Source organism: Lipomyces japonicus (genome assembly GCF_038497905.1).
Source record: "Lipomyces japonicus strain CBS 7319 unplaced genomic scaffold V1514scaffold_16, whole genome shotgun sequence".
Taxonomy (NCBI): Eukaryota; Fungi; Ascomycota; class Lipomycetes; order Lipomycetales; family Lipomycetaceae; genus Lipomyces; species Lipomyces japonicus.
In genome coordinates, this window is record NW_027117828.1 from 69845 (window position 1) to 85264 (window position 15420).

At 40.3% G+C, this 15420-nt stretch overlaps 8 protein-coding genes across 8 annotated transcripts; 4 read left to right on the forward strand and 4 right to left on the reverse strand.

Moving 5' to 3' along the window:
• Positions 1-74: 74 nt before the first annotated feature.
• Positions 75-1261, forward strand: V1514DRAFT_329853 (Nitroreductase-like protein). The gene is made up of 3 exons (XM_066927407.1): positions 75-598; positions 677-791; positions 874-1261. The coding sequence occupies exons 1-3, from the start codon at positions 143-145 to the stop codon at positions 1077-1079; spliced, it is 777 nt and encodes a 258-aa protein (XP_066783706.1). The 5' UTR covers positions 75-142; the 3' UTR covers positions 1080-1261.
• Positions 1262-1342: 81 nt separating this feature from the next.
• V1514DRAFT_45730 (uncharacterized protein) lies at positions 1343-2490 on the reverse strand. Its single transcript, XM_066930025.1, has 3 exons — positions 2068-2490; positions 1869-2018; positions 1343-1735 (listed from the first exon to the last, which is right to left on the reverse strand). Exons 1-3 carry the CDS (start codon positions 2383-2385, stop codon positions 1514-1516), a joined length of 690 nt encoding a protein of 229 aa, XP_066783707.1. The 5' UTR covers positions 2386-2490; the 3' UTR covers positions 1343-1513.
• A 1298-nt stretch (positions 2491-3788) lies between these two features.
• Positions 3789-5122, forward strand: V1514DRAFT_329858 (putative methyltransferase-domain-containing protein). The gene is made up of 7 exons (XM_066927408.1): positions 3789-3895; positions 3942-4328; positions 4385-4468; positions 4516-4593; positions 4648-4804; positions 4873-4923; positions 4980-5122. Exons 1-7 carry the CDS (start codon positions 3891-3893, stop codon positions 5049-5051), a joined length of 834 nt encoding a protein of 277 aa, XP_066783708.1. The 5' UTR covers positions 3789-3890; the 3' UTR covers positions 5052-5122.
• On the reverse strand, positions 5053-5917 carry V1514DRAFT_362908 (mitochondrial 37S ribosomal protein mS23). The gene is made up of 2 exons (XM_066929752.1): positions 5523-5917; positions 5053-5467 (listed from the first exon to the last, which is right to left on the reverse strand). Exons 1-2 carry the CDS (start codon positions 5876-5878, stop codon positions 5215-5217), a joined length of 609 nt encoding a protein of 202 aa, XP_066783709.1. The 5' UTR covers positions 5879-5917; the 3' UTR covers positions 5053-5214.
• Positions 5918-6069: 152 nt separating this feature from the next.
• V1514DRAFT_329865 (transcription initiation factor IID, 18kD subunit-domain-containing protein) lies at positions 6070-6765 on the forward strand. Its single transcript, XM_066927409.1, has 3 exons — positions 6070-6146; positions 6193-6290; positions 6351-6765. Exons 1-3 carry the CDS (start codon positions 6095-6097, stop codon positions 6546-6548), a joined length of 348 nt encoding a protein of 115 aa, XP_066783710.1. The 5' UTR covers positions 6070-6094; the 3' UTR covers positions 6549-6765.
• Positions 6646-7235, reverse strand: V1514DRAFT_329866 (uncharacterized protein). The gene is made up of 4 exons (XM_066927410.1): positions 7177-7235; positions 7017-7126; positions 6872-6953; positions 6646-6822 (listed from the first exon to the last, which is right to left on the reverse strand). The coding sequence occupies exons 1-4, from the start codon at positions 7177-7179 to the stop codon at positions 6802-6804; spliced, it is 216 nt and encodes a 71-aa protein (XP_066783711.1). The 5' UTR covers positions 7180-7235; the 3' UTR covers positions 6646-6801.
• Positions 7236-7294: 59 nt separating this feature from the next.
• V1514DRAFT_362911 (muts domain V-domain-containing protein) lies at positions 7295-10669 on the forward strand. The gene is made up of 7 exons (XM_066929753.1): positions 7295-7794; positions 7844-8034; positions 8099-8205; positions 8257-8415; positions 8464-8585; positions 8649-9510; positions 9575-10669. Exons 1-7 carry the CDS (start codon positions 7381-7383, stop codon positions 10366-10368), a joined length of 2649 nt encoding a protein of 882 aa, XP_066783712.1. The 5' UTR covers positions 7295-7380; the 3' UTR covers positions 10369-10669.
• Positions 10574-15347, reverse strand: V1514DRAFT_329875 (uncharacterized protein). The gene is made up of 3 exons (XM_066927411.1): positions 14579-15347; positions 13274-14494; positions 10574-13216 (listed from the first exon to the last, which is right to left on the reverse strand). Exons 1-3 carry the CDS (start codon positions 15202-15204, stop codon positions 10744-10746), a joined length of 4320 nt encoding a protein of 1439 aa, XP_066783713.1. The 5' UTR covers positions 15205-15347; the 3' UTR covers positions 10574-10743.
• Between the last annotated feature and the right edge of the window lie 73 nt (positions 15348-15420).

Below are 15420 nucleotides of genomic sequence, written 5' to 3' on the forward strand. Positions count from 1 at the left end.
TGGCAAATATTCGCAACAGTGGAATTTGTCATGTTTTGTCAGCGCCGACAAAAACAAAACACTAACTCCACTTGATTCAGGGGGGAGCGCTAACAATATATGTAATCCTTGTAGTGCGCAGCGGTCAGAAATATCTACAAGCATGTATTTGCCGCGCTTATATCTTCAACGCACCTCCCACGCCTTGTCACGCTTGTCACGCTTGTCACGATCTTCCAGCAAGCTTTGCACAAGTCAATTCGTTCTGCACCCGACAAGATATTTTAGCTCGTCCTCATTCCCAATGTCTTCTTCCAACACCGACGCACTGGTCGAGGTCGCAAAGGCCCGCCGCTCTTACTACAAATTGGGCAAGACAAGCCCGGTTTCGGATGCCAAGGTCGAAGAACTTGTCAACAATGCCATTTTGTACCTTCCTAGTTCGTTCAACACTCAATCCACTCGCGTGGTCGTTGTTGTGAACGACAAGCACGACAAGTTATGGGATATTGCCATTGAGCAATTTGGAAACCTTGTCAAGTCTGGCGCCATTAGCGAGGATCAATGGAACAACCAGACGTTGCCTAAACTCCAAGGTTTCAAGGCTGCTTATGGCACGGTATGTGGTTTTTTTTTTTTTTTTTTTTTTTCACCAACCAATTTGGACGGCGTATATACTAATATATGACTATATTAGATTCTTTTTTACGAAGATCCTGCACACATTGCTCCATATTCGGAGAAATTTGCCGCATTTAAGGATAAATTCCCGATTTGGGCTGACCATGCCAACGCCATTCACCAATGGTTTTGTAAGTTTTCATTTTTACAACTGAGCTTCCCCACCACCCCCCCTCGATCAGGTATGACTGATAAACTAACATTATTTTTTAGTATGGGCTGGTCTTGAATCGCTTGGTTTCGGAGCCAATCTGCAGCATTACAACCCTGTCATTGACACTGCGGTTGCTAAAGAATTTGATGTCCCCAGTGACTGGCGGTTGATCTCCCAACTCGTGTTTGGCTCGATTGAGGGACCCGCTGGAGAGAAACAATCAAAGCCACTTGAAGAACGCATCAAGTTTCTTGGCGGAAAATAAATTCTTCCATAGATATAGATAATAGAATACAAGCATAAATGGAATGCATCACATATTTTGAAGTCTGCATTAATACCAAGCTCACGATTCATAAAAACGACAAGGCACACTCAAAGATGACCCGTTCGAAGGAGCTTCGGATGCCCTCACAGTATTAAAGCGTCTAGGCTATGACGAAATAGATGTTGGATCAGTACTAAGAATCAATAATTTTGTTGAATTACTAATAATGTATCTATCATCTATTAAGTCATACCCGAGACGCTTTAATACTGTGAGGGCATCCGAAGTACCTTCGAAAGGGTCGCCTTTGAATAATGCCTTGTTAATTACCCGAATCTGTAAAACTCATTTCTATAAGAGGAAAAATCCAAAATACAGTACCAAAAAAAAATGAAAAGAAATCTATAATAAAAAGTTTATAACAAAATCTATCAAATTACCAAACCCATTAACAGAAGACCCAAAACTACATGGCAGAGCGATACATTAATCTGTGACGATTGTGATTTACTAGTAGTGCTAACGGTAGTCGTAAAGGATATGGAAGATGGCGTGAGCGTGATTGGAGTAGAAGTTTTCGACACCAAAGAATGACTCGAGTCTGCAGACAAAGTTGACCGATCACTTGAAAGCGCTGATGATGTAACTGTAGACTGCTGAGAGGTTAATACTGTACTAACAATCAATGAAGACGGATTGAACGCCATAGCACTTCTGCAACTGCTAACGCTGCTAATGAGACCAAAAAGCTGGCAAACAATAAAAAATAAAATTAAAAGAACTTACAGTTACACTACTACTGCTAACCACTCTGGTCGCGGAAGCGACCGAACTGGATGAAACTACTGAAGAAGACGAGATAAACAAATCGGCAGAAAGCACCCAGTAACCTTCAACTGGAGTACAGATTTGTCTTTGCAATTCACATTGTGTTCCCTAAAGCAAATATTAATATCGAGAAAAAAAAAAAAAAAGTTGAACGCACATATGGACAACAGAAACTGCCGCAATCAACCGCATTGACACCACCACACGCGCTATAGGTTAAGCCGGTTGGGCATTCGGCATTTTTAGGACAGCAACTCAGAGATCCGGTAGAGTTATAAACGCATCGAGAAGTAATCTCGCAACAGAAAGTTGCATCTTGCGGGCACTCGCCCCATCCTCCTGGACAGACGCCATACGATGTTTCCAAGCTTTGCCGGCGCTCCAAGTCAAGCGAATGGCTTCCCACTGGCTCCGCCCGAATCACCGTCAACAAAGATAGCAAAGACAACAAAGTTACCAGACCAATTGATCTCATGATTAATATAATCACAGTTCTCGGTTCTTGCTGGGATATAGAGACATTTTGCGAAATAAAATGCAGCCCCTGCCTTCTTAAAGTCTGTTGAGAGATTTACTACGCGCATTGTTTCAACTCTAAATCCAATTAAGCCACGATTCGCCTGCTGTGCAGCAACAAAAATTTCGAATGAAGTCCAAAAATGCACAAACAAGATTTCATGAGCTTCATATTTTACACTGACTATATTGGTATAACTATCCTGAAGTGATGATTCATAGTTTTATTACTGTAGACATGTACATATTCGCGTTTTCCCGTTCCAGTTTTCTTCAGTTTAGTGCAAGATCACTGCGGAGAAAAAAATAAATGTGCCCTCCAAACTATGGCTTTTTATGTTGAATCTATACTGGTCACGTTCTCAATTTGGTTTGTTACAACGACACGCTGATCGTGCATTTTATAGAGGTAAACGGGTTAGTTTATGGTCATTAATCTAATAGTACGTGCCGGTTTTTTTAATCGGGTTTCTTACAGACTGTGACTTTATTTGATTTATAGCGCTTTCATATGCCTCATCTCGATTGACAGGATTCTTACAAGAATAGATCCATCACAATAAAAATGTATATTTTCAAAAAGTACAAATCAATTTATAACCACATTGCTGTGATTGCCTGCAGCGTCAGTTTTGATGTGGCTGATAATTACTATAGCCCACATTTTGATGTTTGTTAATATATTGTTGGAAAAAAACTACAAAAACTGTATCAACAATACCCGTTGCCATTTAGATTAAAGTATATATATATTTAAAACATGAAGACATTTTATGAGTTAGTAGAGAATTGCTAACATGTGAGTTCGGCAGCTAATGTGAATTCTTCTGTTACATAAAGCTCTTTACAAAGGCTATCGGCATTAACAACTTCAGGTTTTTGGTTGTATGAGGCTTTGAGCAATTTTACAAACTTCATCCTTTCAAGAGGTATTGTCATTATCCGACGTTGTGCTTCATATCTTGCGTTTATAAAAAAAAGGCAAGTCAGCATGATATGGAAAGCCTTCCAAAGAAAAGTTTGCCACTCATCAGGCGTTCCATCTTTTAAGTATGAAACAAGCACAAAAACACCTCCTTTAATTTGATATTTTTGCAATTTGACGTTCAAGCCATCTAGTAATAGAAGTCATAACTAAAGCATTCTGTAGCAAGGTTTTGCCTGAATTTGGTCACCAGCCAGTTGGCCATAGTTCTCAAATTCGTTTGAAAAATAAAATCTATTTCAAAAAATTTTGAAAAATCTAGCACCAGCAGCTCAGCAGCTCATCACCGCACGTCGGAGACCTTCAATAGTTATATATACATGTTAGGAGTTAATGGCCAACACGTCAAACTTATAAACTCAAAAGCTCCAACGCGATGGTTCGGGGGATCACCCCTGAAGCTATTCAATATTATACACGTAATATATCTGGTGAATAAAACTTAACGTACCATTAGTACTCTGTTTAATCGATAAAAAATGGGGTAAGTATGCTATTATTGTTAAGGGTGCGCTCTAACAAATATGCAGCGAAGTTCTTACTGCTTCAAGCTTCGAAAAAAGTTTACAAGGACAAGCTACTAGCCTGGAGGATGAGGATCCGTTTAGTTCTTTTCTCGGAAACACGGATTTAGTACCTCCGGCAGATGATGTTACGATGTTTGCTGGAGTGGATTATGCAACATCGCATGCCGGAGTTCTTGAAGTAGACTTGAACGGCGCTTTGGTAAAAATCAAGCACGACGGCGGAGCTACTGGTTGTGGGGGTAAAGTTTGGCCCGCAGGCGAACTACTGTCGAAATACCTTGTAAGCGCTGAAAAAAATTCTGATTATGTTGCACATGACTTGATATGGAAGCAAGCGTCAAAAAGAAAGGTCAAGATAATCGAACTCGGAAGCGGTACTGGACTTGTAGGGTATTGTTAATTATTGAGCCCAACGTTCAGCAGACCAGTCTTATTGACAGCAGTAGCTTAGCATTAGGTCGGGCCTACAACGTCTCTGGCAACGTAACCGACGACAGTCATGGATTGGATATTATTGTTACTGATCAAGAGTTAGTGTGCTGCTTAATATTACAGAATAAGTTCTAACTTCATAAAGAAACATGCTGAATCTTATGGAAGACAACGTTTCGTTAAACAATTTGAACAAAGAAGTTAGCGCAGCAGTTCTTGATTGGTAAGAAAGCTATCATAAGTTACGGTGGCCAAAATTATTTACATTGTGGTATAGGGGCTCTGAACTGCCAGAAAGATTTAATTCTCCCGATATCATTCTTGCCGCCGATTGTGTTTACTTTGAACCCGCTTTCCCGCTTCTGGAAAAAACGTTACTGGACCTTACAACACCAGAGACTTTCGTTTTGATGAGCTACAAAAAGAGAAGAAGAGTAAGTCTCATAAAAAGTTGTTTTTAGACGAAAAAAAAAAAAAAAAAAAGAATATTCTAATAGTTTAGGCTGATATAAGGTTTTTCCATTCTATCCGCAAGCACTTTCGACTGGAAGAGGTATGCATGCGTTTTGCATAAACTGTTTTAATTTGTTATTTTAGCTAATGATATAGATTAAAAACTACGACGAATACCCATCATTTTCGCGAGAGACGGTGTTTTTGTATAGATTAATTCGAAAGTAGCCCACGAGTTTCTTGTATTTACTGTGTATATATTGTAAAGAATTTTTCTAGAAAAAAATAATTCATACTTGTTTTTTTATCCATCCCGTAATGAACTATCATTACACCCGCATGATATATACAAAAAAAAAAATTGGTGTTGATGCGATATTGATACAGACTTTTAATTTTTGCTGCCTTGAAGTGTTGAAATTTGTTCTTTAAAGTTTTTCAAAGATTTAGATTCAAGCTCCAGAGCGATTTCTATCTCAGACAAGAAAAACACGGATCCAAACATTCGTGCTTCTTCCTCGGTTGTTTGAATTTCTACTTCCTCCTTAATTCTTAACGAATAAAATTCCTTGCATGCTTGATCATAGGCATCGTCCTCACTTGAACCTTTCTTTTCAATTAACCATAACGTTCGCTGAACCACGCTAAACAGGGCTATTAGTAAGAGCAATAAAACTAAATTTATCAAAGTAAACCCACCTTTCTCCATCTAATCTCTTTAATGGCTGGTCCAACTTGGACCAATCGTTTCTTGTAAAATCTAGCGCATCTCTCTCTACCAAAACCTTTGGACGGGCAAGTTCCCATGGATGGTCTTTATAAAACCTTGAGCGCAATTTATCTTCAGGATACACAATACTTTGTGGCTTGAAAAGATCTTTTACTGGCACATTCCAGTCCTTAACATTTTGTACTTTAACTTTTGGGATGAAATCCGTAGCGGGCGGATTAGCAATTACCGCTTTGTACCATGCTGGTTCAGATTTTAAAGCTCCAACTTCCAACAGTCTGCTCGTCCTCCGAACTAATTCATGTAAATGCTGACGTCGTGACATTCCGGACTGACCTTGATTCAACTAACCTGGTTGTAAACGAATATAGCCATACGGTAATAATTTTATTCGGCGCCATGTGAAGTCAAATCAATAACGAATACCCTTACCCCAATTTTTAATTTACTGGCACCAAAGCTGACTAAGCCAGGTCTTGATCAACCGCCGCAATTCTATTTGATTAAGAATGTTTAACCCAACCCAACGAATGCTATTCAAATGGATACTGGATCTAAAAAACGCAAAAGAGCAAATCTTTTTACAAATGATGGTATATATGTTTTGAACTATTTTTGATCATAACTGATGTGACTTAGTAAGAGCACTGATGTACGCGTTTGGCGACGTTCATGATCCGGATCGGGAATCGGTGGCAGTACTTGAAGACATATTGTCGGATTACATCGTCGATATGGTATGACAGCATTTTTTTTTTTAAAAAAAACAAAAATATTAATATTTTTTTACTTCATAGTGCCATGAGGCAGCTCGCATGGCAAAAACCACGAATCGAAACAAAGTCAAAGTCGATGACTTCAAGTTTGCACTGAGGAGAGACTATAAGAAGCTTGGACGTATTGATGAACTTCAACGCCTATCAAAGGAGATTCAGCAAGCGAGAAAAACGTTTGATGATTCCGAAGGAAAGTCCTTGTCAAGAGCTGAAAAATGACAAGAGGATGTGTTGGTTCGGCCATGAATATATTGGGTGGGATTACAATGGTGTTTGGCGTTTCTTTAGTATTGTAGTAGAAATTAAATCAAACAATGGCATTTATCATATATTTATATTGTTTTCTTTATTTACTGTTCATAAGGTTAAAACGATATTAGTCTTGATTTATTGTACACGAAATTTGAAATGAAATGAACAACGTTTTATATTCCCAATTATTATAACGCCAGAATGTTTTGTAATTTAAAGATTATTGTAGGAACAAAGAAATCTAATACGGATTAGCAGTGGAAATCATGGAAGAGTTGGAAGAAACATACCGCCATGGCGATACAGCATATCGAGACATATGGACTCAACCTCTCTCCTATCCGCGCGGCTTTCCAAAATATGCCAAATACTCTAAACAAGACAATTTGTTTAGTTACATAGTCTAACAATAAACAAAAAAAGCCAAATTCTTACCCGCTATTGTTCCTATTCATGATTGCAGGAATAACCTGGTGAGCATAAGTTGAGGTGCATATCAGCAGTAGTATGACCAACAGCAGCGACTGAAAGTTAAACAATGCAGACTAAATTAAATGTGAGAACCAAATATTGTATTAAGAACATGAACTCTCACCATGCTGGACGACTTTTTAATATGCTGGCTGCTAATTCTAACCCACTCACTCACACTTGTCTTTTTGTATATCTTGAACGCCTTGCGAGCAACTAATTGATCAACAAGACAAAGGCAGGGTAACTAGTTAACAGCGCTCTTGTCATTCCGACATTTTGCATATGTATCTACGACGAGCCAGTTTCCGAACTTCAAGGTCCAAAAATGCCCAAATCCGTGTCTCGGGTCAATGTTAACAATAGATCAACGACTAGCTATTTGAATAGGTCAACTATCACTCGTGGAAGTTCCACCGCATCCTCTGGTTCCGTAACTTCCATTGCTCGATCGCGCGTTCCAACCCGCTCAACGTTAACTGGCTCTGCTGATTCATGGGCAACATCTTCGAGCGTGCCTTCCAGGTTGCAGCCTTCTCGTCAGTCAGGAAGATCATATTCAGCCTTGAGTAATCGCACTGCTCGCACTGTGTGTGCCGTGAGTGAAGGAAGGGGAGTGTCTGCTACGGTTGGACTCTGCTTCTTAGCTATCGACACGGGAGAATGCGTTCTTTGTGAAATTTCAGACTCGCAAACATGGGTTCGGACTATACATAAGCTGTCTGTATACGATCCGATTGAGGCAAGCATAGAGTAAATGTTAGAAACTTGTCATGTGTCTAATGGGCCAGATTCTGATACCAAATACGTCTGTTGAACCTATGAAATCTAAGCTTTGCAATATTATTGAAGAGAATATACCAGGTGCCAAGATCATACCTATTGCACGTAAATATTACAATGAGGCGAACGGTCAAGAATTTATTAACACATTGTCTTTTCGAGACACTGTGGACTCCCTTAGAGTCCTCACAGCAGCGAAGTCAGTATAGAATAACAAATGATCGACAGTCTTGCATTGAAATTTTAATATTTTTTTGCTTTAGATTTTATGCGGTAAGCTCAATGGCTGCAGCTTTAAAATACGTGGAGACTCAGTTAAATGTTACATACGCACCTTATTCATTACGTGTGCGTTATGAAGCCAACGAAGGTAATCAACGATGTTATATCTCGTGATTATGAACTAAAAGATGTAAACCAGGAAGCATGATTATTGACTACAGCACTATACGAAATCTTGAGCTTCTTCAAAACATTGCTAATGCAAAGTCGGCTCAGTCATTATTAGGGATTCTTAACAATACCAACACACCAATGGGACTTCGTCTTTTGAAATCCAATATCTTGCAACCCTTAACTAGTTTGTATACATATGTACATACATAATGGACCATTCTTACATGTTTAGCTCGGCCAACCATAGAAGATCGATTAACTGCGGTTGAAGAGCTCACTCAGAATGAAGATTTGTTTTTTTCTTCTCAGAACTCTTTGAAGCAATTTCAGGACCTTGATCGATTATTAACATCTGTACTAAGAATAATACCCTTAATTTTTTTTTAAAAACCCAACCACAACTAATTTTTCTTGTAGCTTATTGCGATTCCGACAAATCCAACCATGAAAAAATCTGAACAAAGAACTAATGATATTATCATGCTGAAGCAAGCTATTGTTTGTATGAGCGGGACTGCGGCGTCATTGGAGTCAGCAAGATCAGAATTACTGGCTGAAATACGAGAATTATGCCTCGATAACAATATTAGTACCGTTAAGAATTTGATTGATGAATGTATTAATGAAGATTGCCAGTGGGCCAAAACAGCGGTTGAGTTGCGAAACCAGAGGTGCTATGCTGTCAGGCAGGGCCGCAATGGATTACTCGATGTTGCACGACAAACTTACAAAGAAGTTACAAATGATATAATGTCAGTGGTTGGTGATTTGAAGGACACGCACGATCTTGATCTCGAAATTCGGTTTGAAGTTGCAAGAGGATATTATTTGCGTGTGCCATCGTTTGGCATCGCAGAGCGTGAAATATTTCCAGATATATTTATTAATCAGACAGTCAAAAAACAATATACTGAATTCACTACGATGATGTTACTGAAGTTGAATAGCAGACTTCGGGATTCATTGACTGAAATTATGCTAATGTCAGAACAAACCGTAGAAAAATTAATTGAGCGAATAAGAGAGTACATTCCTGCGTTCTATAGGGCATCGGAAAGTATTGCTATGCTAGACATGCTCATATCTTTTGCTCATTTGGCAACTGGCTCTCTTAAGGGCTATGTGCGACCAGAATTTAACAGCGATGGTACACTTCTTGCTATCAAAAATGCAAGGCATCCAGTTAAAGAAATTGTCATGATGAAGAATGGGAACCAGTTTGTGGAAAATGATATTTATGCAAGCAAAGAATCATCAAGGTTTCAAATCATAACCGGAAGCAAGTATTTTTTTTAAACTTTCATGAGGAAGTTGACTAATAATATCAAAAAAAATTTTTTTAGCAAACATGAGCGGAAAGTCAACGTATTTGAAGCAGGTAGCTTTGATTGTTGTAATGGCACAAATAGGTTGTTTCGTACCTGCTGAGCATGGGTCGTTCCCCATATTTACCGCACTTCATTCAAGAATATCAGCAGACGAGGACACGGATGTGACATCAGGTTCGGTAATTTCGGGAAAGGCATCTTCAGCGTTTGCAACAGATATGCGTGAAGCTGCGTTTATTTTACAAAATCTTCGAGAAAGTTCTTTAGTATTGATTGATGAAATGGGGAGAGGATCATCAACTCGAGATGGCTTGGCCATCACACTTGCTATTTCGGAGGTTTTAGTCGAAAGTCAATCGACCATTTTTTTTTCGACTCATTTTCGAGAACTGGCAGAAACATTGAATGCGAGACCGGGGGTTGCAAATCTGCATATGAGGGTGGACTTGGTACCACAACTGCGGATGCTTTATAAAATTGTGGATGGGAGGAACGAATCAACTCCCCATTATGGGCTTAAACTAGCGCAAGTGCTTCCGTTCCCGGAACGGCTCCTAAATCGGGCGGAAGAAGTTTCTCATCAGCTTGAAGAATTGGCCAAGCGAGGTAACGGAGGGAAGATGACGTTACTTGCAAAACGCCGGAAAGCTGTTCAAGAAGTATTTGTTGCGCTGAAAAGTCTGGACGAGTTTTGCCAGGCGAGAGCTGTCGGAGACGGTCAAAATGATGACGATGATGACAAAACCGAGATGGTTTATCAATGGCTGGCAAAGCTTCAAGCCGGATTTGTTGAAAGAATGACTATTTGACATTTATAAACTAACCCAAACAACTTTGCTGTATTGCTAATATTCTTCCAATACATCATATTCTTGCGTCTTATCACAAAAACTAACAGGTTTTCACAACTATGACACAGTTATAAAAGTTTTGAAATATAAGTAATACAGAAATATCTGATCAAGTAATTAACAACTATTAGTTACTACTCTTTTGCATTTTTTGTGCATCTGGTTTGGGTGGTGAAATCATGTTAGATTATTATACAACCAGACTAATATACAAAAATGCCGTTATTACACCCTTAATATATTTAATACCCATCCAAAGTGAAAGATAGAAAATAAATAAATATCTACAAAATCAATAAAAAAAAAAAAAAGAAAAAAAAATACCCTATCTTTTTATTTGTTTCCCAAAATTTTGCGCCACGGTTGCCGGAGAGACTTTGATTTGCGTTGCAACGTGCCAATGCCGCGACTAACCGTGCTGGTGAAATTTCCCAACGACGAAGATTCTGCAGATGATGACTCGTTATTATGGCCACCATGTGGATCATGTTCCAGGTTTGTTATTGCATCGTTCTCATTGTCTGCATGTTCGAAACTCAATTTCAAATTGTGGTTATCTTGATCATTAGCATTCGATAATACGGCGGGTGGTGCCACTTCATGCATGTTGGAAATAACAACACCACCTGCGGGAATGGTATTCTTGCCTGCATTGTCACCGCCTTCAGCAACTGCCGCAGAAGTCGCGTACAGGCTCTTCAACGCGGTACCTCGCTTTTGAGAAAATTCGAAATCAGTCGCATCCAAAAAATTGGTCACAAAATAATCCCATGTATCTTCCGGTACTTCCGAAGGAATCTCCGGAATGGATGACTTGTACTTCAATTTCTGTGTCGCGTCGCGAATTCGTACGCATTCATTGTGAAATTCTCTCACGGCACCAGAAAATCGTAATCCAGATGGCATGTCCTTGTCTGACTTATCCACCGGCACTGCGTGCGCGGTTCCACCATGTTTCCGTGCAGGCGTGAACAAGATCTCATCTTCGGCTGACGTTGTAGACGTCGTACTACTCTCCGTATCATCATCTGTCGCATACGTGTCCGGCAAGCTATTGACAATCTCTGCAATCGATGCCGCATAATTAATACGGTCGGCTTCTAATTCGCGTTGCTCGCCTTCACCTTCTTCATCGTAAAGACTTCCGCGATGACCACTAAATTTATCAGCTTCCAATTCCGCTTGCCAAGCTAACACCTTGGCATCGTACCAGGAGAGCCATATTGTTACCAAATCAGAAATCGCTGCTGGTCTATCAATCAAATAAGGCAACGTCGGCGTACTGTCTTTGAATTCTTCCTGCAGGCATGACAAAATGGCGTTAGGGATCCGATACGGAAATTTCGAAAGCGATCGCTTGCTGGCATCAATTTCGTTATCGTCCAATTCATCATCCTTCATAATCGATGCCTGATTCACCATCGAAACATCTGCAATACCTTTCGAAATTTGCGGATAAATTGATGATCTCCACGTGGACACGTCAGCTATGAATTGATTCACTTCTTGAATATGATCGTTTAAAAAAGTATTCATTGGTGACATCCACGGTTCCTTGTAGCCAAAATGTGTTCGATTAGCTAAACCTTGCAACCCTTTCGCAATCAATGTCAACGTTCTCTGAGCTCGGGAAGGCGGGTGATCGTTGACTAAATCAAACAATTTCGGATTAAGTACCGCGGGGCAAAAAAATCGCAAAAATAAAAAACCTGACACTCCAGAGTATGAAGCTGCTAATAAAAATTCACCAAACTTGTTCTCAACTTGCAACCTGATGTTATGAAAAATTCTTCGAAGTGCTGGAGGGCACGACCGAGACGAAGATTGAACCCGATTCCAGAAAATTGTCATGTAAGCAAGCAACTTATTCCAATTCTCATCCAAAGACTCATCAGCACTTAGCTTGCATGGATCAACCTCGCAAGACAAGTTTTCGTCAATCACTCGCTGTACCAAGTCACCAATAGTCTCAAGTAAATAGTCAGAACCAATCCGTCGCATGTGAGCATCCAATGACTTTGTCAAAAGCGAATTTCCACGAAACAGTAGGTTTGCATCTGCAAGAGCTGACGCCGCGTTGATAACAGGAAGTCGAGGAGAAGACGCACCACTATGACCAGGAGCTGGTGAGCGACTTTCATGCCCAGATGATTCGGCTGGTGATAAAGTGCCCGGAGAAAGCGTGCTTGTGCCAGAGCTAGTCTCAGATTCATCAAATGAATTAGATCGAGTCGCGTACTGAGATGCAAAAGGTGAGTTCAAAGATGTTAAATTTGATGACTGCACAAGCGCAGGCGAGCTAATCCTTTTAAACGCTTGAATATTTTCTGGATTTTGAACAAAAACGGGGTTTAAAACAACAGAGGGAAATTCTTGTGATGATGAACCTGACTCTCCGACTTCATCATCTGCAAGAGTAATCAGCCACTCCGTTGCCTGCCCACTAGCTTGGTATATGTCAAGCAAAGTTGTAGATACCCGTTTCAGATCCCCTATAAGTTGCGCAATTTCAATAGTCAGGTGATTGGAAAAATCTAAAAGTAATGACAATATTGGTTCATATTCCCGACCAGCCAAAATCGTGTAATCTGTCAACTTCAACCGCGTGCATACTTCAGCGGTCTTGCCGATATATCCTCGAGTGGGGTTATGCATTGGAATCCATTGTTCAACTTCAGTTTCTTTCTCAACTTCGTCAAGTGACAATCTTACTTCGCCCAACGTCTGATCTGATTGATAATCCTTAGACCTTTTATTTCGCAGTTTTAAGCTTAATTTAACTGAATTTATATGACTCGGCAGATTACTTAAAAAAAAAACACTTTTTGTTAATATGGAAAAAATGTTAAAGAACTTTACTAACCTGAATGAGAAATCTTGCCTCCAGAAAGGCTTTGACGTAGAGTATTTCACTCGTGTTCTTGCTCGCACCTTGTCATCCAAACTGATTTCAACATATGTGTCCGCTGCTTTGGCTGCTAAAGATGATTCAGGACTCATGGTCGGACCTCTTGGCCAAAGAACTCGAGCTTCCAAAACACGGATTGTAAATGCTCGATGCTGCCTGAATGTACCATATACGGATCCAGTGTCAGGACCGTAAAGTTCAGGCAGCGATAAACTTTTCAAAAGCACATACCATACCTCACAGTTAACGCGGGTATCAAATGATAAGTAGATAGGCGCAGTGGCATATTTTGGTTGGTTATTGGTTGATGTGGATGATGCGGTGGATAGTGAATGGTTGTGTTGATGTGAATTATGTGACGATGAGGAAGAGGAAGAATGAGTCGAAGATGTGGACGAAGAATTTGAATTTGGAAATCTCAAGAATATGACAATACAATGCTCGCGATTAGTGATTGACCGGTCGGCAAATTGAATTTCCATACGAGATAGGGTTGATAGTGCAATGACAATCACATTGCTTTGAGACATGTCAACCGTCGTCGCTCCGGCAGATGGTTGAGCAGATCCGGAGCCAATATTAGCAGTACTAAGGCTTGCGCCTAAGCTGCCATAAAGAGTTCCGGGTAATGGAGCTGATTGTGATTTGCTTTGAAAATCAGGAAAAATTTGAAGATCTCCATTTGTTTTCAACATACATGAAGCAGGTATCCAATTTTTTGTAATAGTTACTAATTGCTTCACTTTCTTGGGGTTGCGCTTTGCAATAGTCGGGTCCCAAATCTCCAGCTGACCAACTTTTATAGTTCTAACCGACGGAACAGTAGAACACGATTGCTGCGAATTAACCCTATCTGAAGAGCTTTCGGTTGATGATAATTTTTGACCAAAATCAAGTCGCGGATATTTGAACCTAACCAATTTGTTGGATAATCCTGCCGTTCTCAACGGTGACCATGTGAGAAAAACAGCAAGCCAGTTGTTGAATTCTAGTGTAGATTCAGAACCCAATATCACAAACAAATCCGGATCGTTGGCAGATTGAACAACTAGCGCCATGGGAGAACTCTCTGATAATGATACATGACATCCACGGAGATCAGCCATTAATACATGAGTGGACGACTGTTCCTCGAATAGTAGAGCTCCAGAAAATTCCTCAGTATAACAATATCCACTATTTTTTTTTTAAAAAAAAAACGCCTTAGTATAACAATGATAAAAAAAATTGAAAAAAAACATTTATTTTTTCTATTCATACCTTCCATGTGCTGATGGAGTCTGCCACCGTGCCCAGCTTCTCAGCACACCTTTTAATTTCTTCATTATATTTAAGATATTACTCCATTCAGGTACTAAAGTCAAGTCATAGTTAATTGCTGACAATTGAGCATTTCTCTTTTGTTGCTCAATTTGCGCACCAGCAATCCGCCTAGTTGTAGCATTCAGAATTCTTCTCCGAGATTCTTGCGACCGCTGGCGTGCTGATTGCGTCGTTTTCTTTCTTTCAATCCTGGAACCAGGCGCTTCATCATCCGCATTTACCAGAGGTGCGGACACAAATGTTGACTCGTAGGAATTCAGCGAGACATTTTTGGTTTGTGCTTGCCGTGGTACTGCACTAAGATCCGGCTGCCGGCTAGGCAAAACAGAATGCGCTGTTATCTGCTTAGATTTATCATCTGGTGATTGCAAACGTTCTGATTTCGGGCTGGCGATTGACTGAACATGATCTGGCAGTCGGCTTAACGCCAGCGAACCAAGATTGATGGACGCCCGCCGGGGCAGCCGCCGAAACGTGGCATGGTTGACCGACTCACCGCCTGCCGAAGCGGCGATGGTGTCTGGTATTCGATCTTGATGCTTCGACGAATCGCCGACGTCCATCTACGATTAGGCTGTCGTGTGTTGATATGGAAGATCAAATGAACAGCATCTGAATGCAGGAACGGGGTTCCAACCCCAAATTTTGATCTGATCAATGACGGTGAACGGGCGCTAACAAATCACGGAGATTTCGCCGTAGGCCGCTCTGTAATTGCAAACACTTTTCATGTCACCGCTTAATAAGGCAATCGTGCCCCGAGTAGGAAACATTCTCGC